This window comes from Dendropsophus ebraccatus, chromosome 5 (assembly GCF_027789765.1).
Source record: "Dendropsophus ebraccatus isolate aDenEbr1 chromosome 5, aDenEbr1.pat, whole genome shotgun sequence".
Taxonomy (NCBI): Eukaryota; Metazoa; Chordata; class Amphibia; order Anura; family Hylidae; genus Dendropsophus; species Dendropsophus ebraccatus.
The window spans coordinates 68,056,453-68,084,272 of NC_091458.1; the positions used below are offsets into that span (position 1 = coordinate 68,056,453).

The 27,820-nt window shown below is 43.3% G+C and overlaps 3 protein-coding genes and 1 non-coding gene across 5 annotated transcripts in view; 2 read left to right on the plus strand and 2 right to left on the minus strand.

Annotated features, from left to right (window-relative positions):
* SLC25A30 (solute carrier family 25 member 30) overlaps nucleotides 1-1,488 on the minus strand; it is a 36,178-nt gene extending 34,690 nt beyond the window's left edge. Inside the window, exon 1 of the mRNA XM_069970526.1 lies at nucleotides 1,321-1,488. The gene's annotated coding sequence lies outside the window, so the exon portion shown is untranslated. The remainder of the gene's footprint in view (nucleotides 1-1,320) is intronic.
* On the plus strand, nucleotides 1,182-6,295 carry TPT1 (tumor protein, translationally-controlled 1). Its single transcript, XM_069970528.1, has 6 exons — nucleotides 1,182-1,295; nucleotides 2,442-2,515; nucleotides 2,612-2,802; nucleotides 3,951-4,056; nucleotides 4,144-4,260; nucleotides 6,093-6,295. The coding sequence occupies exons 1-6, from the start codon at nucleotides 1,268-1,270 to the stop codon at nucleotides 6,093-6,095; spliced, it is 519 nt and encodes a 172-aa protein (XP_069826629.1). The 5' UTR covers nucleotides 1,182-1,267; the 3' UTR covers nucleotides 6,096-6,295.
* LOC138794245 (small nucleolar RNA SNORA31) lies at nucleotides 5,890-6,019 on the plus strand. The gene has a single exon (XR_011363401.1). It is a non-coding gene; the product is annotated as a small nucleolar RNA SNORA31 (small nucleolar RNA).
* Nucleotides 6,296-17,176: 10,881 nt separating the features above from the next.
* Nucleotides 17,177-27,820, minus strand: part of GTF2F2 (general transcription factor IIF subunit 2) — a 122,671-nt gene continuing 112,027 nt past the window's right edge. For both annotated transcript variants that reach the window (XM_069970530.1, XM_069970529.1), the window contains one exon: nucleotides 17,177-17,559. In XM_069970530.1, coding sequence (XP_069826631.1) covers nucleotides 17,440-17,559 — 120 coding nt within the window. In that variant the 3' untranslated portion in view covers nucleotides 17,177-17,439. The remainder of the gene's footprint in view (nucleotides 17,560-27,820) is intronic.

A 27,820-nucleotide genomic window follows, 5' to 3' on the forward strand; every position in this document is an offset into this window, starting at 1 on the left:
AATCAATTTAAGGACACTGATTGGTATTGCATGGCCGCCCAAAAGGGAACTCTGGGAGCACTCCAAATATCTTAAGCTTTTCCCTTTCTCTGTTAAAGACAATTCTCTCCATTCTATTGGTAGCATATTTGAATATCTGACATCTATACCATGTTTTAAGGTGATATTATAAATTACTGTTTTTCTACTTATGTTTTTGGTAAGACTACGTTGTATTGTATATGATAATATATCTTTTAGGGTGCGTTCACACCTACAGGATCTGCAGCAGATTTGTAGCAGATTTGCAGAAAATCAGCTGCAGATCCTGTAGGTGTGAACGCACCATTAAGGTTATTACACAGGCTCATTGTATCTGTATGATATTGTAGACATACAATCCTTTGTTGCCTGTGAGCGACTTTCTTTTTGAATATGTAATGAATTTTCAATATGTATGTTCAAATATTACATGAGCCACTAATAAAATATCGTTTAAAAAAAAAAAGAGGACATATTGATAATGTGACTTACTAATTTTTGTCATGTGACTTTTTTTTTGAAACAAAGAATTTCAAAGTTCGTAAAGTGCTAATTTTTCATGATATTTTGATGTTTTTCACAAAAAAACACACAAGACAGTGACTAAATTTTGCCACTAACACAAAGTGCCATATGTGATGAAAAAACTATCTCAGAATCGCTAGCATACGTTAAAGCATCACTGAGCTATAAGCGCATAAAGTGAGACAGGTCAGATTTTGAAAAATAAGCCTGGTCATTAGGGCCCAAATAGGCTTGATCCCTAAGGGGCTAAACGAGCATGTTTTGAGCCTCAACTGCTGCGCGAGCAGGCCATACAATAAGTACAGTATGCCTATGTAATAAATAATGAAAGATTTTCAGGGACTGTGGTGAGAAGCTGTGGTCAGCTTTACTGGGATAGCCCATGGTCTCATTCATTCCCATCATACTAACAGGATTCAAGGAAAAAAGTTATAAAGAAGTTGTCCGACAACCAGCAGATGGCGCTGCAGGCGGCCACATTCTCTGAGCCACGGTAATAGCGCAAAGGGGCGGGGCCATTACTCTGCCGTGTAGCTGGGCATGCGGCCTCACCTCCCCCATTCCTTGGCACTGCGCATGCGCTGGAGGCGTCACTAGGGCCGCGCCGCCCCTATATGAAGCAAGTGAGGCGCTGACTCGTTCCTTTTCCCTCCCCACCCTTCGCAGACACTGAGGCTCCCGCAGACCGCTCCGGGACTCCAGCGCCAAGCCCGCCGCCACCATGATCATCTACAAGGATATTGTCACCGGTGAGTAGCGCACTCTTCCCTCTACCTCATGGCTGCTCAGAGCGGCCGCTTTGTCGGGTGGAGGGCTGTAACTTTCCCCGGCGTGTGGAGGCCGCGGCCGGGCCCTTAGGCGGTGCCGTCGGGTGGATACTGTGAGGAAAGTAACCGTCGCTTCCCCCAGCTGTAGGCGGGCTCCCCGGCCGGCCGCGGTGTGTGAGGGGCGGTCACGTGGTGTGTGCCGGGTGAGGGGCGCTGGCGGTAATGGGGACGCGGTGCCGCTAGGTGGGGCTAGTGTCCACGCGTGATGACTGCGACTACAGCGGCCGGGGAGAGACATTGCCAGGGCCGCCGGCGTGACGTCTCGCCTATTGCTTTGTGCGTCATCACCGGGAAATGGGCGGGAAGATGCGGCTACCCTGGGGAGGGGCGTTGCCGGGCAGATTATACCCGGGTGGGCGGTACGGGAAGAGAGGTTTCTGGCCGCGGTACCGCTCTGTACTGCGGGGACACGCGTAACTCCGGAGCCGCATAGCGGGGATGTGCGCATGCGTAAGGGAGAGTGGCGCGCGGCACCTGAGTGTGAGCTGCTGCTGGGATCTCCGTAGAGCAGTGTGATGGGGCCCGTGTACACCGAGTAACCGGTACTCACAGGGCCATCCCCCGCTCACCGGCTGATTAGTGGGAGCCCCCCCCCCCCCCCAGGGAATGGAGCACTCAGGTCACTGTCTGGAGGTTCTGTACTCCCCTGCAGCCTCCAGCTGTTACTATACCCCTCCCATAATGCTGCAGTGTACTCACTCTGCCCTTACCTAACGTGTATCATCCACTAACACTATACCACAAGGGCTGTAGGGTGTTGGGTAGTATATTCCTATACTAGATGCCATTGTGTGGAATAGCCAAGAAGATGGGGCGCTCCAGCTTGTGTATTGTAACTACTCAGTGACCCTGTGCACTGGGAGACTCACAGGTTCCATTCAGCATACTGGACACCATGCCAGAAGGCCAAAGGCTCCTGTTAGTCGGTGGGCTCCACAGGTATGGGAGAGAGCCTTACTTTCCATATTACCCCAATGTAGCAAATGAAATCGGATCCATCCTAATACATAAGACAGGATTAATCTGGATTTTGATACCTCTTTGCTGATTGTGTGCTTTGTGTTACAGGAGATGAAATGTTCTCTGACATCTATCCCATCAAGGAGAGCTGTGGTGGGCTGTGCTATGAGGTCGATGGAAGGGTGAGTTGCTGTAGATAGTCTTGCTGATTCTGGAAGTGTTCTAAAAGCTTGAATAATAACTGGACATAACTCTATAATTTTTCTTTTTTCTTTTAGATAGTCACCAGAGTGGAAGGTCAGATTGATGATGCTCTTATTGGTGGCAATGCGTCTGCAGAAGGATGCCTGGACGAAGGATCAGACTCAACAACGATCAGTGGGTGTGATATAGTATTAAACCACCACCTTCAGGAAACTTGCTTCACCAAGGAGTCATACAAACAGTATATTAAGGACTATATGAAAGCGTAAGTGATCAGACCTGATAATGCACACAACTCTGTGCTTGAGCAGCTGTGTCCTCCTCAGGCCCTCAGGATTTATGCATTCTAAACTACTGGAACAGTCACGTGTCTGAGTGTCTTATTTGCTGGTTTAACTGGAAACCAGCACCCTGTGCATACAGCAGCACCATCAGCCTACTGGACAAGCTGTAAAGAAAAATGGTTCTTGTACTTGTTATACTCTGAAAAGACATAAGCATCAAATGGCTGATAACCTTTCCCCATTTAAACCAGGTGCCTGAAATATATGTTGACATTTTAAAATAGTCTTTTGGATCCAGGACTCTTAGTAGTGTGTGTGGCTTTGGTTTACTTCTAGTTTAAGGTAATCTGTCTGTAGCATGCACAATCTAACCTGCAGGGATGAGGTTTGCTGATCACAACGTGTATTCTGTACTGAGATCTAGTAAAGCTTTAACATGCCAGCAGATTAGTATTGTCTAACCTGATGACTGTTTCCCATTTAACAATAACTAAATTTCTAGGAGGGAAGTGTTAAACAAAACACAAGAACTAGGGGAGGCATATTGGGAATCGGGAGAATTTACTGTAACAAAACTTAACATGTCTTTATCTCTGGATAATAGACAGTCTAGATGGACCGTGTGGCCTTTCTATCTATAAGATGTGGTAAGATAGGATTAATCATTGTGACTTGCCATGTTGCGGGCAGATGTTGGCCATAAAGCCCCTTTCATATGCCCCTCCTAAATGGTCACAATTCTGCAGTATCCTAGTTGATGTAGGGGAATAAGTAATGCACTTGATCACAGCTCTGCTTCATTATTTTTTTTTTTTTTTCTAAAGCGGAGTTGTGATTGGTTACTGCAGTTGCAATACAGTCCCTGGCTCAGTGATAGCCTGCCCTGTGTAGTTGGGAGAAGTCTTGGCCTGCTGTCTGTAAGTTTGCTGCTGGGGATGCAAGTAACTTGGTTGCTGGGACAGTCCTAGAATGAAAGCTGCATTGGGGATTGCAACAAGACAAGTTTGTCAAACAGTTTGGAGGCTTTGCTCCTATGACACAATTCTCAGGTTTTAATTGTCACTTGTATAACTATCTGTGGGAATATTGCATGCAGTTTACTTTTTTTTTTTTTTCTTCTCCCCTCAAGCATCAAAGCCAAACTTGAGAAAAATAATCCAGACAGAGTAAAGCCTTTCATGTGCGGTGCTGCTGAAAAAATCAAAGACATTCTTGGAAAATTCAAAGACTATCAGGTAACTTAAATGCAAGTGTTAAAAAAAAGAATTTTTTTTTTTTTTTTTTTTTTTTTTTTTTTTTCTTCTAATCGGCATGGTCTGTAGTTTTATACAGGTGAGTCTATGAATCCAGAAGGAATGGTGGCTCTTCTAGACTACCGTGAGGATGGCATAACACCCTATTTGACTTTCTTCAAGGATGGCCTGGAAATCGAAAAATGCGTAAGTTGGTGGTTTTTCACTAAACATTAGTAAAAATATTCCTTACTGTCTTAGTCCTTATGACTTTTGTCCTGTAAGTACTGGTGGCACTTCTGCATTCCCTCTTGCATTATTAGCTCTTAACAATCGGGCCCTTTAAATTGGCTTGCAGGTCAGACTTTAGGAATTCTTTCATGGTGGTAGCCCACTGCTGCTTTATAACTTGACTAAATGTAGACACCAATAGGGCTCATGCACACTGAGAAAAAAGACGAGGAATTGAAGAGGAATCTGCTCTTAACTTCTGCTTGAATCTCCTCCTGTAAAAGAATGAACAGAGCAATTTCTAATTGTGTTCAATGGGATTTCCGCTCTATTCACACTGCATAATTTTCTGCCGCAGATCTGCTTTCTGCCCAAAGAAGTAACATGTCACTACTTATGGCAGAATCTTCTAGAGGAATCCTATAGAAGTCAATGGGGCTTGCATTCCACTCGCATTCAGCTCCTATTCTGCTCTGAGCAGAATAGAAGAGGAATTTTAAGCAGAAATTACTAGTCTTTTGCTCAGTGTTCATGAGCCCATATACTGCTTATACAATAACTAAGTGGTGAACTTTCAGACAGTACTAGCTTGTATGGATACACAACTATGGGCATAAAGTCTGAATAATATCAAAATTTTATTTACCATGATACATTACACAACATGATTAAGAATCAATATTCCATAATATATATATATATATATATATATATAATATAAATATAAATCTTTTAAAAAAATAACCGCTCAATAATATTACATGTATAAAATCCCCATAAAATGAATATTTACCAAATTGTGAGTGCTAAAAAATGTCTGCTTCAGTGTCCGAGATATGTAAACATAGCCACCATGTTAGTAAAAGGACTTAACAATTATCTAGACATTACAAATCTCCATGGTATTTACCACTCACCCATATTCACTATGTGGGTCACGACTGTCCCTACGATCGTTTGCCAACACCGGCTTCCTCAGGGAGACTAGTGAGTTGATCAGAACATTGTACTACAGATTGTAGTCCTATTCATGAGCACGCAGAGTGCACATACACGGGAAGGACTATTTCCTTGCACTTAATGTCTTTACATATGATGCTGCAGGGTGGCTCGTTACACGTTAAGACAATCACTATATGCTGCTGTCTTTAAAATGCTCTATAGTGGACATGTAATTTTGTGGTAATCAGCTGTCCAGAACTGTTATATTTGAGAACAGCATATGAAAAAAATCGCCACTTTCTAATGTAAATTGCTGCAGGTTTGCAAGCAGACTACATTACACCTGAGCATGGCCTTAAAGGGAATTGGGTTTTGATAACCTAATCTACACCAGGGCTGTCAAATGTGGGCCCTCCAGCTGTTACAAAACCGCAATTCCCAACATGCCTGGACAGCCAAGCTTTAGCTCTTGCTGTCCAGGCACAATGTGAATTGCAGTTTTCGGAACAGTGGGAGGGCCTGAGCTTGTCACCTTTAATCTGTGTATATGCACAGGAATCATACCTGGCAGTATGTGAGGTGAAACTTGGTGAACTTGCATCATGCAGATTTGGTATGAAATGGGGATCTGGGGTATATAAACTTTACATTTCCCAAAATGCTCTGCATCTATTGATAGACCATAAGCTTCATTCAGTTGCTTTTTGGTTTGCACTGAGATGCTATAGAGACTTTCCTCGCGCTTTCTGTGTGTCTGATTGTGGCTAAGCAGATTGAATAGAGGAATACATAGCATCCTGAAATGGTGTCTTGAGGACTGACTTGTCTTGCTCTGGTTTCTTATATGTATCCTGTTTTCTTTACAGTAACAGAACTTGGTTCATCTGTCATAACAATCTGCTGCTGCTTCACATCCATACAACACCAGGATTAAGCAAAGTCTTAAGACCTTCAAACTGGACTGTTATCATCATGCTACGTTTCTTTTGACCATAAATTATTGGAGTGGAGACATTATTTTTAAACATTTGTCATTTAGTCCAAATAAAGTTGTCACGCTCCACTCTAAGATGCATCTGTTCTGTTTCCTGACTATAGATCCATTTTTGGATATAAAAGGAGTTTGTTCTCTGAGTGTTACCAGATTCTATGTAACATCAGTAAGTTTTAACTGCCTTGAAAAATGTTGTGTGGGTTTTTTGTTTTTTTTTTTGTGGATAAATCTATGAGAACATTTCTGACTGGTCCTTGGCTTGAGAAGCATTGCTGCTGATGATTAGATGCTCTACATATGATCATTACCTGGGTGGTAATGATCTGAAAACAAAGCAGTTAGGGTCCATTTACAGATTGTACCAAGATTTGAAGCCAAAGCCAGAAATGGATTTGGAAAGTGAAATCTCAGGCTTTCCTTTTTTATGACCTGATCTGTGTAGTCTGTTTCTGTCTTTGGCAGGTAATATTTCTACATAAATGGACCCTTAGCTATTGCAATTACTACTTGTATTTTCTAGCATAGGTTACAGAATGCTGCTTTCCTATTCTCTCCCCATCACAATCCACAAGTTGTTAAGCAGATCTATGACCAAACAAGGAGTCAACCCAGCTTTAGGGGGCATTTGTGTCCACATTACGGTCTGTGCCAAATTTTTACACTTCAAGCCAACCATGAGTAACTAATGGCAAGGTGTAAGGGTACTATTACACGGAACGATAATCGGGCAATTCATCCGATTATCACTCCATGTAATAAATACAACTATCAGCCGATGACAGCGATCAATGGCTGATCGTTGATTTAGGTTTGGACCTATTTTCGTCGGGCGCCGACCGCGCACCGCTACGTGTAATGGCGGTGCGTGGCCGGCGACTGACGATATACATTACCTATCTACGTTCCAGGGCTGCTGTGGTCGTCTTCTCCCTGGGTGCTGCGCATTCTAGCTTCAGAGTGACCGGTCAGCTGACAGGCCACTCTGAAGTTAAGAGCACGCAGGACCTGTGGAGAAGACCGCAGCAGCAGCCCTGGAACGTGGATAGGTATTGTTATGGTTAAGCAAGGGCTGCAAGGACATCGGTAACTATGTTCCTGCAAACCTTGTTTAACGATTATCGGGCCGTGTAATAGGTCCAGTAAATGAGCGACTATCTTGCAGATCGCTGCTTTGTTTACAGGTATCGGGCCCCCATCGGCCCGTGTAATACCACCCTAAAGGAGCTGGAGCAGTGGTGCTGGTCATTAAGGACTAAAAATCCTCAATCGCTTTTACGGTTTGAGGCATTGCAGTCAGTGTCTGGTTGGGAATACACTGCCATACTAGTAATACACACTGGAACAGTGGATGACAAGTGTGTGTGTAAGTCTATAGATGTGAATGTGGTCTAAAGTTGGAAAACCAATGTTAAGGTTATGGGATGTCCTGGATTGTTTATGAAGGGGAAGACAAACTCCAGTTCCAGGATGCCCAAATAGTTAAGTGCCAAAGTTTCCATTGGAATAAATGCTTAAAATCTTCTCCCAGGACTGGATCCAGAATTCTCCAGCACCCAGGGAGGAGCAGCAGTCAGTAAAATGGAAGTAGATGGAGTGGATTACAGAGATTATAAAGTGCTTTATTATTGTAAAACACGACATGGAGATTTCTTATTATTGTAAAACTCGACATGGAGAGAAACTAACGGCTGCACATCCCATCTATGGCTGATACTAATGCCGCTAGGCCTATTTTAAAATTCAACACCAGGGTGTCTGTATATAATTTGATCAAACCATAATAGCCCCGTGTACCACGCACGGGTTCCTACGCTAACTCCACACACAGTCGGTCAGTGACTGCCAACCCCACAAAGTGTGCACATACAGGGAAGGGAGGCCATGGAATGGCTCTGCAACCCCAATGTCACAGGACCAAACGCTCTCATTTCTAGTTTTGACATTCACAAGTTCTAAGAGAAGCAGATTTACAACACAGATGAAGACAAATAGCTTTAGGGCCTTATTATACCAACAGATTATCTGACAATCTGTTTATAAGCTGGCTGCACTTAGTGTGTCCTGCTCTGTGATGGGAGAACTTTCCCAGGACTGGATCCAGCTTTTCCAGGTACCTGGAGTGGTATGAACTTCAAATAGCAGCCAACTATTAAGCAGATTGCCGAGCTAACGGCTTGCTTTGTACTATAAATTTGCCCCTCTAGTTCTGAGCATCTTTTCAGGAATATTTTCCTGATACCGCCTATACTTGATAACTCGTCACAACTTTTGTCATGAATATATCACTCCTTTATGCCTGGATGTTAAGAAAACCATTGTGATAGGGGTAAGAAAAGGTCTTAAAGGGGGTTATCCAGTGCTAAAAAAAAACATGGCCCCTTTTCCCCACTCGTCTTTAGATTGGGTGTGGACCTGACCTGGAGACAAGAGTGGGGAAAAGGGGCCATGTTTTTGTAGCGCTGGATAAGCCCTTTAAGACTAAGGGCCCTTTTACACAGAAAGATTATCTGCCAAAGATTTGAAGCCAAAACCAGGAACAGACTATAAACAGAGATCAGGTCATACAGGAAAGCTTGAGATTTCTTCTCTTTTCAAATCCAGTCCTGGCTTTGCCTTCAAATCTTTGGCAGATAATCTTTCTGTGTAAAAGGGCCCTAAACCAAATGTGATTCAGAGACCTGGTGAATGTTGTAATGATACATCCACATATCACAGAAACTCCTGATGAGGTGGTTATGAAAACAAGGTATAATAATGCTGGCTCTGTACATTAGGCTTTGCATGCCTGTGTATAAAGTCTAAAGCGGACATTACATGGTGTGCCATATTTATTAAAAACACATTGCAAAAACACAGCATTGCTCTCCCTATCCTGCTACAGGAGACAAAGACCTGCTATAGAATCCATCTACTGTAGCCACCGTTTGGTTGTATACCACAGGATTGCCAGTTATCTGTAAATTCCTGGACAGACTAAGGGTGCGTTCACACCTACAGGATCTGCAGCAGATTTGATGCTGTGTTCAGTTATTTAAATGAAATCTGCTGCAGAAAATCAGCTGCAGGTCCTGTAGGTGTGAACGCACCATAATAGGAAAATTTAGTCTATTCTCCATGACTTTGTGTTTTTTATTGAAGCTGGAGGATCTTATGCCCATTAGTGCAATTGTAATTATTTTAGAGTGTACACGGAGTATGGTTCATATCAGTATTCTGGCCTGAAAACAGAAGGAACGGATCTGGGTGTCCATAGACCTTCAGTAGTGGTCAGTCAACTTCCCCCATATACATGAATGTTTGACACGAACATGAAATCCAACATGCCCAACCCTCCCCCTACCCCTACCAAGTATCAGTTGACTGTCCTGACTAGGGATGGTCCGAACCCGAACTCTCGGCAATGATTCCCTCTGTCTGCCCGCTCCGTGGAGAGGGTGGATATAGCCATAGGCTGTATCCCAGTTTTCCAGGCGGTCCTCCCGCTGTATCCGCCCCGCTGCATGGAGCGGGCAGACAGCGGGAATCTGATGCCGAGTGTTCGGCAGGTTCAGACCATCCTTAGTCCTGACACATTTAGCCGGTTGTAAAATGCAGCGATCAGTGGAAATGAACAACAGTACTTTGGCTTATTATTGATGTGGTAAAACTACAGAAATAACTTACAGGACAAGTCTACATCCATCAGCCTGCAATTTCTTAACACATAACAGTGAATGTCTGACACTGCTCACAGGGAGTGACTGGGGAGGTGGCAGTGACCAGTCATTAATGGACTTCATTGAACACAGCCTCTGTTGTCGTACACAGCAGCCAGGCAGGCTGAATAGACCCTTGTACTGTTAATACAGACCACATTGTACTGTGCATGATGCCCTTGTACATGACATTATACATTCCACCTGTATGTATGACGATGTACAAGTTCATCCACATGTAAGAATACAAAAACATGGGTTTAAAAGCAAAGAACCAAATTCTCTTGGGCAGAACATGCTAGGGGCATCTTACCAGAGATCAGGAAGGCTTTAGTCCATTCTGCTTCTATAATGGGGACTACAATCTTTTTTTCCCAAGGCCCAGTAAACTACAAGCATGCCAGAAACCGAACCAAATAATCAAAGCATAGATGATAGAGAATGTATGGGGAGGGGGGCAAGACAAGTGACACCTGACCTTAAAATCTAGCCCTTTAAGAGGGTGTATTTAATATTATAAAATCACTGCTTTATAAAGAGTTGGTGCCTGATATCTTATTACCTAAAATGTGATACTATGTGTTGGCTGCATTATGATTGGCTCTTAGATATTGGTGTTGACCTCTACTCTGCACATCAAAAGGGAAGTCCTAGGAAAACTTCATGAATTCAGCGTCCTTGACTTGCTCCCACGCCTCTGAAAAATGGGCAGATGCTGTGGGCATGGGTCAAGTATAGGGTGTTCCTAATGCAGTGATCATTTAGTGCATACATATCCCCTCCCCCAGTATAATCAGTGGCGGGCCAGGAATGGATGGGGTGACCTTGTCCCTGCATGTATATAGTCACTTCTACACAGCATGTACCAATCAGTTATTCTTCATAGCACAGGATCAGTATGATATTCTCCTCACTGTCAGGACCTGGGGCCGGTGTGTGAGACATCAGGGACACGGCAGGTTCTCTTTAGAACTAGGTCATATCCTGAGAACATGTTGCTTTTAGGACTGACATTATCACTTCAAGAGTCTGAACCTGCTGTCAAAGATTCCTACTCAGTAACTGACAGCCATCACTGTACGCCCAGTCACCAAGGGTAGGATGTCCATCAGTGAAAAGGTAGAAAGCAAAGTACAGAAGATTCCTGCCAGTATTGCTGAACTCTGCTACATAGGGTCAATCCGCCAACATTTACCTCTAAAAAAAATTACATTCAATAAATAAATGTCTCCTATAGTGCAGATCGGATTAATTGAATGAATCTTATCACATATAATAAGGAGCATGAGGCAGCACATCTTATCCAAGCTGAACCATCAGACATGACCACAAAACATTGAGTTATATAGTTATATAGACTCATTAGGCCTTGTTCTAGCTATCCCAGGTTTTGCTCCACCCACTAATTTGGTTTAAGGGTGCGTTCACATGTGCAGGATCGGCAGCAGATTTGATGCCGCAGATTGGAAGTTGCAGATTCAAAGCAAATCTGCAGCTTCAGATCTGGGCCATCAAATCTGCTGCCGATCCTGTATGTGTGAACGCACCCTAAATCAGTTTCTTACAGAAGCCCAAATTATAACAATCAACTTATTCACTCCTGGAAAATACAACTAAACAAATGAATTTTGCAGCTTGAAGACACTACATGTACATCTGGAACATAAAGACAAGAACACTAAACAAATAAAAACTTAAAGACTCTAAAAACATTTTAACTGAGATGCAATTGTAATAAAAATAAAAAAAAACTAAAAATATAATCTGCTATGTACCTAAGTCAGAGCATAGTCCTATAGATAATATAAATCCATAACACCGTTGTGTCCATACGTCCTTTGTCTCTGTCTATATACAAATGTATTCAACTCAAAATGTATAAAAAGTGGTGTAAAAACAGCCTTGCATTGAGGCCAGGGAAACTACTAGTCATAAATAGAGATGAGCGCAACTCAAGCGTGCTGGAGTCTGATCATTTGGCATTTGAATACTGATGGCTGAAGAAGTTGGATGCAGCCCCAGGGAGTCCTGGAAAACATGACTACAGCATGCTTGAGTTACGCTGAAGCAAAACCAACGTTTGTTTCAATTGACTTAAAAAATCACTAGAACTATAAGCGCCTTACTTTTTTATTCAGTGTTTCTTTTGGAATAAAGATAAAGATTATCCAACAATACAATCAGATCAAGATTTCAACTGTTCCAAACAACATGATAAGAAACAATCAATAACTCCACAGTTTTACCATCGCAAATGCAAAAGTGCTCAACTGATACAGAGCAATAAAGTCTTCGAAATAACAGCTTCTCTGATTTGGACGATAAAAGAAAAAGAAAAAAAGAATAAGTTAAAATAAGAGAAAATATACCAACATTTTTTTCTTACAGGGGTATGTGTACGTTAAGGAAATATGAAATATAAACATATGAGCATGTAGGCAGAAGCTTCACATCTGCCTACATGATCAGCCACAAACTCCTCCATTCAGCACAGCTTGGTGAGTTCTACTACCTAATCTGAATTATTATTTTTTTGGGGGTTAGGGGGGATTAGTTACCGAAGACTTCAATCATCTGGAGATGACTGTCCCAGCAGGCGTGGGGAAGTGGCACAAAACTCCCTTCTATATCACAGAGTGCAGTCCAGGGATAATAGAGAAGGCCTATTTGCGGGGAGAGATTTCCATTACTCCCATAGACTTAACCATAGGATGCAAAAACATTGTCAATGACAGGGCCATGAAATAAAAAAACACAGCTGTTTTTGTGGTGATAGTTTAGGAACCAATCATTATTTTACCCATGGCACCAGTAACCAGTAGGTGGATCTGAGCAACTCAACTTACATTGCCAACCTCCTCCAAATCCTGTGTGCATGTTGCTATCAGTAAGGCACACAAGTGGTATTTGGAAACAGGGCTTAGCACATGCAATGCTGTAACACTTCAGCAGCTTTATCGCACCTTAGTTATGTGTGCAGCCAGGGGGAAAACATGCTGGCCCATATACCAAAAATGAACTAAACAGGAGCCCTTTAATCTAAGGCCCTTTTTTCTGTAGAATCCAAGACCATAATATGCACCATGAGGATCTTTAGTCAGTAGCAAACCAAATGCTGTGGACAAGTGTCAGTATAAAAAAACTCTCTGGTGGACATTTTATAGCAATCTTTTTTAAAGGAAACGGTCACCTGGAAGATTGCTATGAAAGCACTGACAGTTATACCTCAATGATGCAAACCTACACTCTTCAAATGAACAGGTATTGACAGGCGCAGCTACTCCAAAAGGGTAATTTAAAATGATTTATTAAATAATAAAGAGACCATATAGCACAATTTTCCAGGTCAGACCAGCCACCAGTCAGGTGATTAGCAACATTTAAATACATCTAACGGAAGTGACATCAGACAGAAAAGTGTATCACATTAGACAGACACCAAGGCCCAGATTTATCAAAGTGTAAAATATAAACTAGTGTAAATGGACCACAGCACCCAATCACAGCTCAGCTTTCATTTTAGCAGAGCTGAAAGCGGAGCTGTGATTGGTTGCTGTGGGCAATTTAAACCAGTGTATGTTTTACACCCTTTGAAAAATCTCCCCCCAAGAGTATATATTGCATACAAAAAGGATACACTATATAGATCATGCAGACCAGAAAGATACAAATCCAAAAGAGAACATAGTAACACATCACTTAATGCTCTCAATACACTCCTTTAACCCATTTGGGAATAAAAAACCAGTATGTCTCTCTATTAATGAGACCTTTACCTATTTTGAACACTAGCTGGAATTTGTTCAAGTACTGTCAGTGTCAGACTAGTAGGATCACTTATGTTTAGGGTGCGTTCACGCGTACAGGATCTGTAGCAGATTTGATGCTGCGTTAAGCTACTAATGGTGTGTTAACACGGAACGACTATCGTTTGAATTTTCGCGATAACGATCGCATTTAAGCGATAGTCTGCTCGTGTAAACACAGCGAACAATCAAGCGGCGGGCGAGAAATCGTTCATTTGGATCTTTCAACATGTTCTCAAATAGTCATTGATCCTCATTGGCTAAAAATGTGAAAGATGGGCTTAAGCGATCTTAAAACAATCGCAATAACGATTTTTCCAAACAATGCATCATTTCATCTAAACGCTGATCGCTATAAAAAACACATCGTTACTTCGAAATCGTTAATCGTTCTATTGGGCAAACTATCGATCCGTCTAAAAGCAGCATTAGTTACACCGATATCTGCGCCATCATATCTGCTGCGGATCCTGTAAGTGTGAACGCACCCAAGACACACAGTGTTACAAACCCATTTTTTTTGTTTTGCACAATGTTTGTTCATCTGACAACGCTAATGGTACTTTTACACGGAGCGATAATTCGCCCGATCGCACGATTAACGATTTTGAATGAACAATGTTTTTTTTATAACGATCAGCGTTTAGATGGAACGATACATCGTACAGAAAAATCGTTATGCGATCGTTTTGCGATAGCTTAAGCCTATCTCACACATAGGTGAAATCGTTGAAAGAATGTTTACACGGAATGATCTGCGAATTTCTTGCGAACGACCAACGATAATTTGAGAACATGTTGAAAGATCAAAACGATTATCGTTCGAATTCGATCGTTATCGTGCAAATTCGAACGATAAATCGTTCCGTGTAAAAGGACCATAAGTCTGAACTGTCCGTCTGACACAGACTAAGAAACAGAAACAGACTAAGAACAGAGATCAGGTCATAAAGGAAAACCTGAGATTTCTCCTCTTTTCAAATCCATTCCTGGCTTTGGCTTCAAATGTTTGGTAGCTAATCTTTGTGTAAATGGACCCCAACAGTGGGTTATTCAGGAACCATGAACACCACATACAGCCAATTAGCTGCAACGAGAGGTACCGCCACCAGTAGATGGACCAGAAGCTAAATTTACTTCACTTCTCAAACAGCTAGGAGCTAGATAACCATAGAGGATTTTTTTGTCTTACGATAAGTAATATCAATATTGCGTGGTACTATCAGTTTTATTAAAGGATCGCTCAGGAATATCGGCCAATGTTTTTGTAGGATTCTTGAGCAGTCTTGTATTAAAAACAATAGTACTACGCACTATTATTATTACTTATCATAAGACAAAAAAACCTTTGTGGTTATCTAGCTCCTAGCCCTTTAAGAAGAGAAGTAAATTTAGCTTCTCGTCCATCTACTGGTGGCGGTACCTCTTGCAGCAGCTTATCGCATTGTATGTGGTGTTTGTGAATCCCCCACTGTTACTTTTCATTCATTTATCACTAATGAGTCTTTCAGAATTAAAAATGTGTGTAACTGTTCTTCCAATTTCATAATCTATTTGCTGAGCTGCCCGTGCCAACTTCAGTATGTCAGACAGACAGTTCAGACTTTGCGTTGTCGGATGATCGAACATTGAGCAAACTTAAAAGATGGATATGTAAAACATATCATGTCACTGTCTGCTTAAAGGGGTTATCCGGCGTTAGAAAAACATGGCCACTTTCTTCAGTGACAGCACCGCTCTTGTCTCCAGTTTGGTTGGGGTTTTGTAACTCAGTTCCATTGAAGTGAATGGAGCTTAATTGCAAACCACACCTGAACTGGAGATAAGAGTGGTGCTGTTTCTGGAAGAAAGTGACCATGTTGTTGTATCGCAGGATAACCCCTTTAAAAGGACAAGTGCCATGAAAAACTTTTTCCCAGTAATTGAAGCACATTACAAAGTTATATAACTCTGTAATATGCTTCAATCACCTATCTGCCTCCCTTCCCTGTCTTTTCCCCCCTCCACCCCCCACCAGGAAGTGTCCTGACTCACACAGACCTGATTACTGTCGTCACAGTCACCAAGCTCTTCTCTCAGCTCCTTCTCCTGTTACACCAGCCTCCCCCCTCCCCTGCCTTGTCAGGTGACAGGCTTGCTCAGCTCCCATTGGCTGAACAACTGCAAGCCATCACTCTTCACATGTCACTTGCTTATCTTCCCTCTGACTGACTCTGGCACTTAGGCAGCTCCCCCCTCCCCTCATACCCGCTCTCCTGCTGCCGTGGACTCAGTGAAGGAGTCATGTCACTAGAGAAGATAAGCTGAGCAAGCTGAGTCACCTGACAAGGAGGGGGAGGGGGAGGCTGGTGTAACAGGACCTAGAGCAGCCCTCCTGCTGATGACTCATCCTCACAAGAAGGAGCTGCCTGGTGACGGTGAGGACAGTCATTAGGTCTGTGTGAGTTAGGACACTTCCTGGTGGGGGAAGGGGGAAGGGGGGGAAGAGACAGGGAAGGGAGGCAGATAGGTGATTGAAGAATATTACAGAGTTATATAACTTTGTAATGTGCTTCAATTACTGGGAAAAAGTTTTTCATGGCACTTGTCCTTTAAACATCAAATCGATCCTACTAGTTTAACACTGTTGTTTGTGTAATGTAATACACTGTACCTTTAATGTGACAATTTTTCTGCCACCTTATGTCACTTCTGTTAGATGTATTTAAATGTTGTCGATTGTTGTTAGTAATTAGTAATTAAGTTAGTTATTAGGTGAGGAAGAGGCTGGTCTAGCCTGGAAACGCATCATACTATACTCGAGGAGTGGAGGCCTGTATCTATACACTGTCCCGGCGTGGGTACACAGGGAAGGCTGCTTCTAAGCAATTGGAGATTTGTGCCTAAGGGCCCATTTACACAGAAAGATTATCTGCCAAAGATTTAAGGCCAAAGCCAGGACTGGATTTGAAAAGAGGAGAAGTCTCAGGCTTTCCTGAGATACCTTGTATTTCTTTGGGTTTTGTTTGGTCCTGCACCATGAAGCACTATTTCTGTTCTGTTTTCTAGTGTTACAACAATGATAGCATGGAAAGTAGTTAACTTTTACTTTGTAGGTCTTTGGCTTTTGTACTTTTATCTGGCTATAAAAAGAGTCAAAAGGGTGTGGAAGGGACACCAAATGAACAGTGCCTATACAGGATTATGGCCGTGCCCCAGCCACACCTCTTTGACTCTTCACACAGCTAGACAAAAGAATTATTTTAAGCATTGCAGCCACAGATCTTCAAAAGTAAAAGGAAATAATTACTGTCTGGACAATAACTGCTATGAAACAGTGTCAGCAGTTTCATATAGATATTCCAGGTGACAGACTCTGTTTAAGTATCTATTTGTACACATGGAAATGGGAGAGGTTTCTACAAGCCTTGATTATTAATATAAAGATGAATGAGGGAAGAAATATACAGACACAATTTTATCTATAGAATAAAACAAAACTTTTATTGCTGGGGAAGGAGGGGGGAATGTTCTCTTTCCAAAATGGATTTTAGAAAAATAGACTTAACACATCTTAATAGTAGCAAATGCACAAAGAACTGCATACAAGTCACTGTGCCCAGGGGTAGAGGGTCCTCTATTCATTTGTCGCCTTTGCATTGAGCTGATCACCACCAGAGAAGTAAAAAACAAAGCTTGTGATGTGTGTTCAGCTCCTTGGCGCCTCTCTCCTATACAGTTAGTCACTTTTATCTTCTCCTTGGTAATGTCTGTACTCAGGCTTCAGCTCCCAAGTGTTCTTGTGAGGGCCTTTTACGTTGTGAATGCCAATGTCTCGTAAGATTTCTTTCAGATATGTCTAGAGAGAAAACACAAGATACATCAGCAGAAGGGTATCAGATAGGAATAGCATTAAAATCCACAGCTCACTACTTGTCTGGCCCATGGGAACATTGCCTGACAGTTATGGAGGTGATCTGTAAAGACTTTTCTGTGTATGTCATCTGCACATCCCGTAGGCTGGACTTAAAAACAGACACACAACTTGGAACCATCTACATAAAGGGGTTATCCAGGCTTAGAAAAACATAGCTGCTTTCTTCCGGAAAGCTCTGTTCTATTGAAGTGAAGGGGCCTGAATCGCCATACAACCTGGGGACACGGGTGGCGCTGTTTTTGCACCAAGTTTTCTGCATCAAACTGATGGCACAAAAATAAATCTCAAATTAATCAGTGGGGTCACAGGTTGGAGCAATTAATCCTCCCCTCAAAATATCGAGGAGCGACTGGCTGCCATTACAGACAGTGGGCTATACAGCACAAGTGACACCTAATATAAATTTTCCATCTCATCTCACTTTTGCTGCATAAAAATGAGCAATCTGAAATGCCCCTCATGTCTCATTCAACCCCACAAGCCAACTCCGTAAAATACAGCAAAGTATTACAGGTACCCCGACCTACCTGTATATGGCAGTACACGCTTTAATTAAATTCATCTATAACAGGTAGTGTCCAGCCTAGGACCCTAATGGTGCGTTTACACAGAGATTTATCTGACAGATTTTTTTTAAGCCAAAGCCAGCCATGGATTTGTTAATGCTGTGGGTTTTTGCCCAACACAAAGTGTTCGATCTGTTCTCAACCAGCAGATGGCAGCAAATACTAACATTTCCCTCACTTTATCAGTTTGTTAATGGCACTATACACAGTTGAAAAAGGTTGTAAATAAGGATGGATACATGTAGATAAGATATATATATTATATATATATACACACACATATATATATATATATATATATATATATATATATATATATATATATATATATATAGACACGCCCTCAGTCTATCCAAATGATCTATTGTTACAGTCGTGTTAATGATCTTTTTTGATCCCAAGTTGGCTGGCACAACAGCTGCAATCACAATTCAAACTTAGGGATGCTCTTGTGATTTGTATTCTAAGGGTCCTATTACACATAGTGATAATCGTGTAAAAGCGATGCAAGGCTGACGATTGCCCAAATAGTTAATACTGTACCTGTCCACACTCCTTGCGCGCTCCTGTCTTCTGCGCTCTGTATGTGTCACGACGACGCGTGCTGCAGCTTGAGGGCAGCCAATCACAGCCCGGGACGCATACAGAGTGCAGAGTGCAGAAGAAGACCGGGAGTGTGGACAGGTAATGTATCAACTGTTTCGGCAGTCCATGCAGTCCTTGCTAAACAATTATTGGGCCATGTAATAGGCCCAGTAAATGAGCGTCGATCTAGTAGATCAGCGCTCCTTTATAATATTGGCCCATATAATAGGACCCTTAGCATGGCTTTTACTAATTAAGGTGATCATCCCATCTCAAAGAGATAGCATATCGCTAGGTCATTTCATCACTTTATGATCAGTGAAGATTTAACCTCTGGGACCCCAAGCAGTACCTAAAGCGACTCTGTACCCACAATCTGCCCCCCCCCCCCAAACTTCTTGTACCTTTGGATAACTGCTTTTAATCCAAGATCTGTCCTGAGGTCCGTTCAGCAGGTGATGCCGTTATTGTCATAAAAAACAACTTTTAAACTTGCAGCCCTATGTCAAATGGGCGTTGCTTAGAATATCTGTGCCCTAACTTTGCACCAGCCCTCCGTCCCTCCTCCCCACCCTCTTCATCATTAGGAATGCCACTGGAACATTTTCTCCTGTCTGAACATTGCACAGGTGCTTAACGATTCAGCCCATGTGCCGTGCTCACACAGGTGTAGGAATAGGAGACAATCTGCCTGGAGCATTCCTATGATGAAGAGGGCAGGGACGAGGGACGGAGGGGTTGTGCCTGCCTAATGCATACACAATCTAGGACATGCCCATTTGCCACAGGGCTGCAAGTTTAAAAGTTGTTTTTTAGCACAATAACTGCATCACCTGCTGATCGGATCCTAGGACAGATCTTGGATTAAAAGCAGCTATCCAAAAGGTACAAGTATTTTTTTTTTTTTTTTTTTGGGGGGGGGGGGGGGGGTCAGATTGTCGGTACAGAGTCGCTTTAAAAGGAAGGGTCCATGGTGCGGATTTAGACCTGTACATAGGCACTAAGCCTCTCAGAGAAACTTTGAGCTGATCTGCTCTATACTAATGTTACACATGGGGATCAAACAGTGCCACCTGCTGGCAGAAGCACTTGTTGTTACATATCCATCAAAGCTTGAGTACTGTCTGTCAACCATAACATTTCTGCATTACAGACAGGACAGACATCCCACCTGTGATTCAGATGCAAAAGTGTTGGGTGGGGGTTAGTTTACAGTAGGAGCAGAAATAAATATCTCCCCTTTGCTATAGAGAGAGCATGCCATTTGTGTCCAGCAGATGGCAGTGTCACACAGTAATGCTGCATGTTGCTGGTACAGAAACACAATTGGAAGAGACTGAAGCTGGGCCAGAAGTATCTGCAACACCTCTCCAGGCTGTTGGCCTGACAAAAGAAAGATGGGGAATTGTGTTAGACACATTATGTGACTAAACTAAAATCTGTGGCAAAACAACAAAAATGACTCAGTTAAATCCCACTTTCCCAATCAAGTGGCTGCACGTATGTGGTTTCCTACATGGCCTGCCATACCACCACCCAAATGTTGACCTCAATTCTGGTTTCTCATGTCAGCAGGACACGTCAGAAATTGGCTTCATCGACGCACTGGGCAGGTGTGGAAGTCGCTCTTTCTTCAATCCCTTTGCTAGCAGCCCCCTGGCTCCCAGTCTCCGCTTGTTTTGCCAGTGTCCACCTGACTATAGTCCCAACTATAAAAATTTGCCATAAGCATCTTTCATTGCTCCTTCCCCTGTTTCCTGTCCTCGGTAATCTGTCCTTTCCACCAGGCGTTGACAAACCCGCGTTTCGTGCATGGGTTCAGAGCGTGTTGCTTTAGGGCGAAAAAAAACTCTGTGGCTCCTTGTGGTCAACTCCTACGGACCTCAAAGATCTCTCAGATCCCTCTCCTATAAGGTTCTAGGGAGCTCTACAGCTCCATCGTTTGCTCCTTGTTCTTCCCTGACCAACTTTCCTCACGTGGGCACTTTTATATCTCTCCATCTAAGCACAGTCCCTCTCTCTCTCTTCTATATGCCATATTGAGCTCCCTGCCGGAGCAATCCCTCCCCCCCTTCCTGCCAGCTTGGGAGAGTGATCTTGGCATCTCTCTCGGCTGCATGGGTTGAGCAGGTGTATACCGGCACGCACACTTTTCTTCCATTTCCTCTCGTTTCCAGAAGTGTGGTACAAAGTACTCTCATTGGTGCAGTGTCCCTACCCGTATTCACAAAATGTGTCCACAGACGCCTTGCTGATGTGCTGGAGGAACTGTGGGGAAGAAGGCTCGCTCTTACATACTTTCTGGAGCTGCCCTAAGTTTGCACCCTACTGATAGGAGGTGTGGCTTATTGCCTCTATGTTCACAGACTACCAGTTACCTTTTACCAAAGTATCCCATAAATGTAATCAATAAATACATTTGCTGGGCACCGAGCGGGGAGGGAAAGAAGTGCCATCTACCTCTCCCCTCCTTGCTCAGTGCTGGGAACATATACAAAGTAGTACCTGTGCTATCTATCGCCGCCCACGCTCATAGAGGTGCCGCTCCGCCGCTTACAGAAGTGCCGCCCGCTCCGCCGCCGCTCATAGAGGTGCCCCCTCCTCCTCCGCTCCTCCTCCGCTCCCCCTCCTCCTCCCGGCTTGAAACACTATGGCCCCGCTGACTCCCGCCACCACTCACACTATCCGGCCAGCCGCCACTCTCTGTACCTGCAGGCCGGCCGCGTCAGCCCTCACCCACCCCGGCCGGGAGCACGGCGCTCCTGGTGCTTCCTGGTGTCCAAGGCCGGGGTGGGTGAGGGCTGACGCGGCCGGCCTGCAGGTACAGAGAGCGGCGGCTGGCCGGATAGTGTGAGTGGCGGCGGGGAGTCAGCGAGGCCATAGTGTTTCAAGCCGGGAGGAGGAGGGGGCACCTCTATGAGCGGCGGCGGCGGAGCGGCACCTCTAGTAACTTTCCCAATAAAGGCATGGGGGGGGGGGCAAAACATGGCCCTCTGCCTTCAGTGTCTGCCTCTGCACAAAAAAAAATTCTTCTTTTGAAGCCTTAAACACTTTAACACATTATTTTACAGCTGTAAATAATGAAATCTCATAAAACTATATATATAATATTTTGTATGACTCTTACATATAACAGTGAGCAACCAGGGGCCATTATTATATAACTTTTCTTAAATATCCACCCCCAAAGCTTTGTGAGTCAGACTCATTATTAAGAGGCAATCCAGAGGAACGATTCATTTCACAGACATTACACAGGGCATTATTGAGAGACAGCGGGCCATCTGAACAGACAAAGCTTTGTTTCCTGGTTTCTGTAGATGTGACGCACAGGTAACAGACAAGAAAAATGAATTGTTAACATCAGAGAAAACCTCACAGAATCAGAAAATAAATCAAATACTTAAATTGGGAACAGAGGATATCTTATGGCCATGTTCACATATGGATTTCTCTCCGGTTGGAAATGCATCGCTAGCAGGCAGAAGTTTAGAGGACACAAACAATAAGCCCTTTTAATCTTCGGAATGGGACCAGAGTGACAGCTTTGGCTCTTCCCTTTCTTCAAGTCTACTGGTTTCTGTGTACGTGCGTGTGTACTGTTCAGTGGTCAACGTGCACCACATTATGAAAAGGTACCGTAATACCCGATATTGTGTATGATAAGGAACAACATTCCCCAATACTTGGGTATATAAGACAGATCATCCATGCAGTAAGCATGTTACATCACACGGCCTGTGGCTACATCAAGACCCTCAGAAGATTAACCTTTTGTGCAGATATGAAAACCCCACAACATCTCACAAGTGCAAAAGATTGCAAGGAACTGATACAACATGCTGACAACTAGTAAGTCCTCTGAAGATTCCAGTTGCTATGGTAATTTTCACATACTGAACAATACTGATAATGGATCATTACCATCTACATCTGTAAGTGGATTTGTAAAACCTGTAAATCTGGAAAGTCTTATCACCGTCCGCTAGAGGGGTCTTGGCCTTTCTATGCATGCAAGAAGGAATGGCAGATGTGCACAGTTACTATAGCCTTTTCTGGGAGGCGTTTAGCACTACTTTTATCTAACCTTTCTATCCTAGAGATTTCCATAGGAACCTCTGTGTTGTCAAGGATTTTAGCTGATGTTTACTGCAACTAACCTGAAGGACACCTTATTGACCAAAAGGCTAGGATTGTTTGGAATATATGGAGAAGAGAACAATTTCCTAGTTTCCAAATCTCATTGAAGCTATTGTCTCCCCGTTCTACCAATCACTCATAATTACATGATCTATTCCATATAGGCATACATAGTGTTTATCATTGATTGTTTAGACTGCATTTAGACTGGGCAGTAATAGGACTGCTATGGAAATAAAAAAATGTAACCATTATTGTTTAAAATACAGCTTGGCGCTTTGTTTTTTTTCTTCCATGACACTAAAACTGGTGTTAAAAAGTTATGTAGATCTGTAATTTAGAAGCAGCCTTGTGAGAAGTGAAGCATGTTTCTCTCATAGATAATATTACAAAGTATCAAAGGAATTGTGTCATCAGAAAGTGATCCATTACTTAAAGTGATATCACATTTTATTCATTCCAATGTGTATCATTTATTACTTGTTATATTTAATGTGCTGGGGAACGGGAACATAAAAAAAGCATATACCCAAGCATAATTTTCCCAGAACTAATCCCGTTGCACAGCTTGTGATGTGTTTGGGGTCGGCATATGCACTTCTCATTTGTAAAAAGGATGTTAATATTTAAAGCGACTCCGTAACCACAATCTGCTCCGCTTCCAAAACCGCTTGTACCGTCTGATAGCTGTCCTCGAGCCTGTTTGGCAGGTGATGCAGTTATTGTCCTAAAAAAAACCACAACCTTTAAACTTGCAGCCCTGTGTCAAATTGGTGTGGCCTAGAGTGTCTGTGCCCTAGGCCTGCAACGCCCCTCCGTCCCTCCTCCCCGCCCTCTTCACCATTAGGAATGCCCCTAGGAGGATTTCTCCTATTCCTTAATGATCCAACACATGTGCAGTGTTCAGACAAGTTATGAATAGGAGAAATCCTGCCCTGCATTCCTAATGATGAAGAGGGTGGGGAGGAAGGATGGAAAGGCGTCGCAGGCCTAGGGCACAGGCAATCTAGGCCACACCAGTTTGACACAGGGCTGCAAGTTTAAAAGTCGTTTTTTAGGACAATAACTGCATCACTTGCGGAACGGAACTAGGACAGATCTTGGATTAAAAGCAGCTATGCAACAGTACAACGGTTTTGGGGGGCAGATTGTGGGTACAGAGTCGCTTTAAGAATGGATAAAAATGCAAAACAAGTAGGGTGAGATTTATCAAACATGGTATTAAGTCTAACTGGCTCAGCTGCCCATAGCAACCAATCAGATTCCACCTTTTATTTTCCAAAGAGTCTTTGAGGAATAAAAAGAGGAATCCGATTGGTTGCTAGGGGCAACTGAGCCAGTTTCACGTTACACCATGTTTGATAAATCTCCCCCATAGTCTTGCATTTAATACCATTCAATTTCAACCATTAGATATTGTGGAGGGACTCTCAGTGATCAACAGCAGCATAAATGATATAGTTTGAATTTGATCAGACATTAGTAAATTAATACATGTATATTAACAGCAAGATATTTTATGCCACACATTTAATTCTAAATATGAGTTTTGTGAAATTCTGTGCTCCTGGCAAAGAAGAAAAAAAACGATAAATCTTGTTTAAAGGGAGTGAGAGGAGACAATTTATTTCTCAGCTATTAGGACTGGGTCACAGCATTGCATAACAGGCTGAGAAAAGGCATTGGGGAATATCTGATAGAACGTCCCTAGAGCCATGAAATCCAGCATCTGCAGTAGAAGAAAACAAGAGGATCTGTACACTGAATACAAATCAAATGACTGCAAGTAATGTATGCCAAGTGCAGGTTTACAAGTGACAGAGAGAAAATGATGGGATCAAGAGAAGCCTCTCTCCTAAATACAGAAAAACAAGTCTCATTTTAGAGTAAAGACTATCATTAACCACATAAAAGTAAGAGAAATCCAAAGTATTATGGAATTCACCATAAGGGTGCCTTCACACCTACCGGATCCACAGCAGATCTCACTTCTGCAGATTCGAAGCGAGAACCGTTGCGGATCCGGTACCATTCACCCCTATGATAGCACATATTCGCAGCGGGATTAACATCCCGCTGTGAATATGTGCTTTAACCCCCCGCTGTCCGCAGCCCACCACCGCCGCATTAGCCCATCCTCAGCCGCATCCCCCATCTCCGGCCGCATCCCCCTATCCCCCAGCCCGCATCCCCTATCCCAGGCCGCATCCTGCAGCCCGCCGCCGAGAGCACAAAGGGGCTGCGGGGCTGCGGACAGCGGGGGGTTAAAGCACATATTCACAGCGGGATGTTAATCCTGCTGCTAATATGTGCTATCATAGGGGTGAATGGTACCGGATCCGCAGCGGTTCTCGCTTCGAATCCGCAGAAGTGAGATCCGCTGTGGATCCGGTAGGTGTGAAGGCACCCTTAAAGGACAAGTGCCATGAAAAAACTTTTTCCCAGTAATTGAAGCACATTACAAAGTTATATAACCGTGTAATATGCTTCAATCACCTATCTGCCTCCCTTCCCTGTCTTTTCCCCCCTCCACCCCCCACCAGGAAGTGTCCTGACTCACACAGACCTGATTACTGTCGTCACCGTCACCAAGCTCTTCTCTCAGCTCCTTCTCCTGTTACACTAGCCTCCCCCCTCCCCTGCCTGGTCATGTGACAGGCTTGCTCAGCTCCCATTGGCTGAACAACTGCAAGCCATCACATGGACTGGGGAGGGGGGGGCTGGTGTAACATCCTCATCCTCACAAGAAGGAGCTGCCTGGTGACGGTGACGACAGTAATTAGGTCTGTGTGAGTCAGGACACTTCCTGGTGGGGGGTGGAGGGGGGAAAAGACAGGGAAGGGAGGCAGATAGGTGATTGAAGCATATTACAGAGTTATATAACTTTGTAATGTGCTTCAATTACTGGGAAAAAGTTTTTCATGGCACTTGTCCTTTAAAACACATCATAAGGCTATACAAATTAGTAAAAATATAAAAATGTATAAAAAAGTATAAAAAAACAACCGCGCTCCTGATAAGACACAGTAGCTCGTAGGTTACCAGTGTCCGTATAGCTGCAGGCTACCAACAAGTGGTTACTGCTCCCACTCAATAAAACAATAATTAAAGGTGATAATAGTGTTGTGCCACGCTAAAAAGTTACCATATTATAATAAAATGGTTAACTAATTCACATACTCTCTTCCATGTATTTGTTAAAAATAGAGTCACTCACCACATTGGTGTACTGGTTTTGCTCTGACTTGTAGTCCTCCGTATCAGCAGATACAACATCCGATAGCTTTCAGTTTCTTTCAAATTCCTTTAACCCCTTAACGACAAAGGGCGTATAGGTACGCCCTATTGCCGGTAAGGGCGTTCAGAGCCGCGGCGGTCCCGGGTGCCGCTTGTAGCCCGGGACCGTAGGTATTAGTGGGCACGGTCTGATCGCCGTGCCCGCTAATACAGTAATCAGATGCAGCTGTCAAACATGACAGCTGCATCCGATTACCGGATCCAGCGTCTCCCTGGTGTCTAGTGGCGGAGATCGCTCCTCCGGGATGTTATCCCGGAGGAGCGATCTCAGTTTCTGAAGCCGGCCGGGGACCGCTCCAAGATGGCGCCGTCCCCGGCTTGGCACTCGTTTACTTCCGGCTGCAGCAGCCGAAAGCAAACGAGTGCCGATCTCATGGATCTCTGCAGCATATCTATGCTGCAGAGATCTCTATGACAGATCAATGCACTTATACTAGAAGTCCCCTAGGGGGGCTTCTAGTATATGTGTAAAAAAAAAAATATATAGTGTTGTTGTCAATAAAAAGCCCCCTCCCCTAATAAAAGTCTGAATCACCCCCCTTTTCCCAGGTTATAAATAAAAGTAAACAAATAAATAAACAAACATGTTTGCTATCGCCGCGTGCGTAATCGCCCGAGCTATTAATCACATTCCTGATCTCGCACGGTGAACGGCGTCAGCTCAAAAAAATCCCAAAGTGCAAAATTGCGCATTTGTGGTCGCATCAAATCCAGAAAAATTGCAATTAAAAGCGATCAAAAAGTCGTATATGCGCAATCAAGGTACCGATAGAAAGAACATATCATGGCGCAAAAAAATGACACCTCACACAGCCCCATAGACCAAAGGATAAAAGCGCTATAAGCCTGGGAATGGAGCAATTTTAAGTGACGTATATTTGTTGACAATGGTTTGAATTTTTTATAGGCCATCAAATACAATATAAGTTATACATGTTATATATCGTTTTAATCGTAACAACTTGAGGAACATGCATAACAAGTTAATTTTACCCCAGGGCGAATGGCGTAAAAACACATTTCCCCCAAATAAACAAAATGCGTTTTTTTTTTTTTCAATTTCACCACACTTTGAATTTTTTGCTGGTTTCGCAGTGTACTTTATGCAAAAATTCAGCCTGTCATTGCAAAGTACAATTAGTGACGCAAAAATTAGGGGTCATGTGGGTTTCTAGGTGGAAAAATGCAAGTGCTATGGCCTTTTAAGCACAAGGAGGAAAAAACGAAAAAACGCAAAAATCGAAATTGGCTCTGTCCTTAAGGGGTTAAGGTGCACGGAATAGGTTAGGGTTCTCTACGTCTTTGTAGTTGTTTGTAACTTCTTTGCAAAGCGTGCGCCCCGGCCGGTGGCGCGTGAACTGCTTGCTAGGATAATCCTGAACGGAGTCCTCTGTGACGTCACAGAGGACTCCGTTCAGGATTATCCTAGCAAGCAGTTCACGCGCCACCGGCCGGGGCGCACGCTTTGCAAAGAAGTTACAAACAACTACAAAGACGTAGAGAACCCTAACCTATTCCGTGGACTTAAAGGAATTTGAAAGAAACTAAAACCTATCGGATGCTGTATCTGCTGATACGGAGGACTACAAGTCAGA

Excerpts from the sequence above, each read along its gene's own strand:
- TPT1 (XM_069970528.1), top strand. The coding sequence starts at position 1,268 with ATGATCATCTACAAGGATATTGTCACCG. Across the intron at positions 1,296-2,441 it reads CTACAAGGATATTGTCACCG|GAGATGAAATGTTCTCTGAC; the intron begins GTGAGTAGCGCA and ends TTTGTGTTACAG. Across the intron at positions 4,057-4,143 it reads GAAAATTCAAAGACTATCAG|TTTTATACAGGTGAGTCTAT; the intron begins GTAACTTAAATG and ends CATGGTCTGTAG.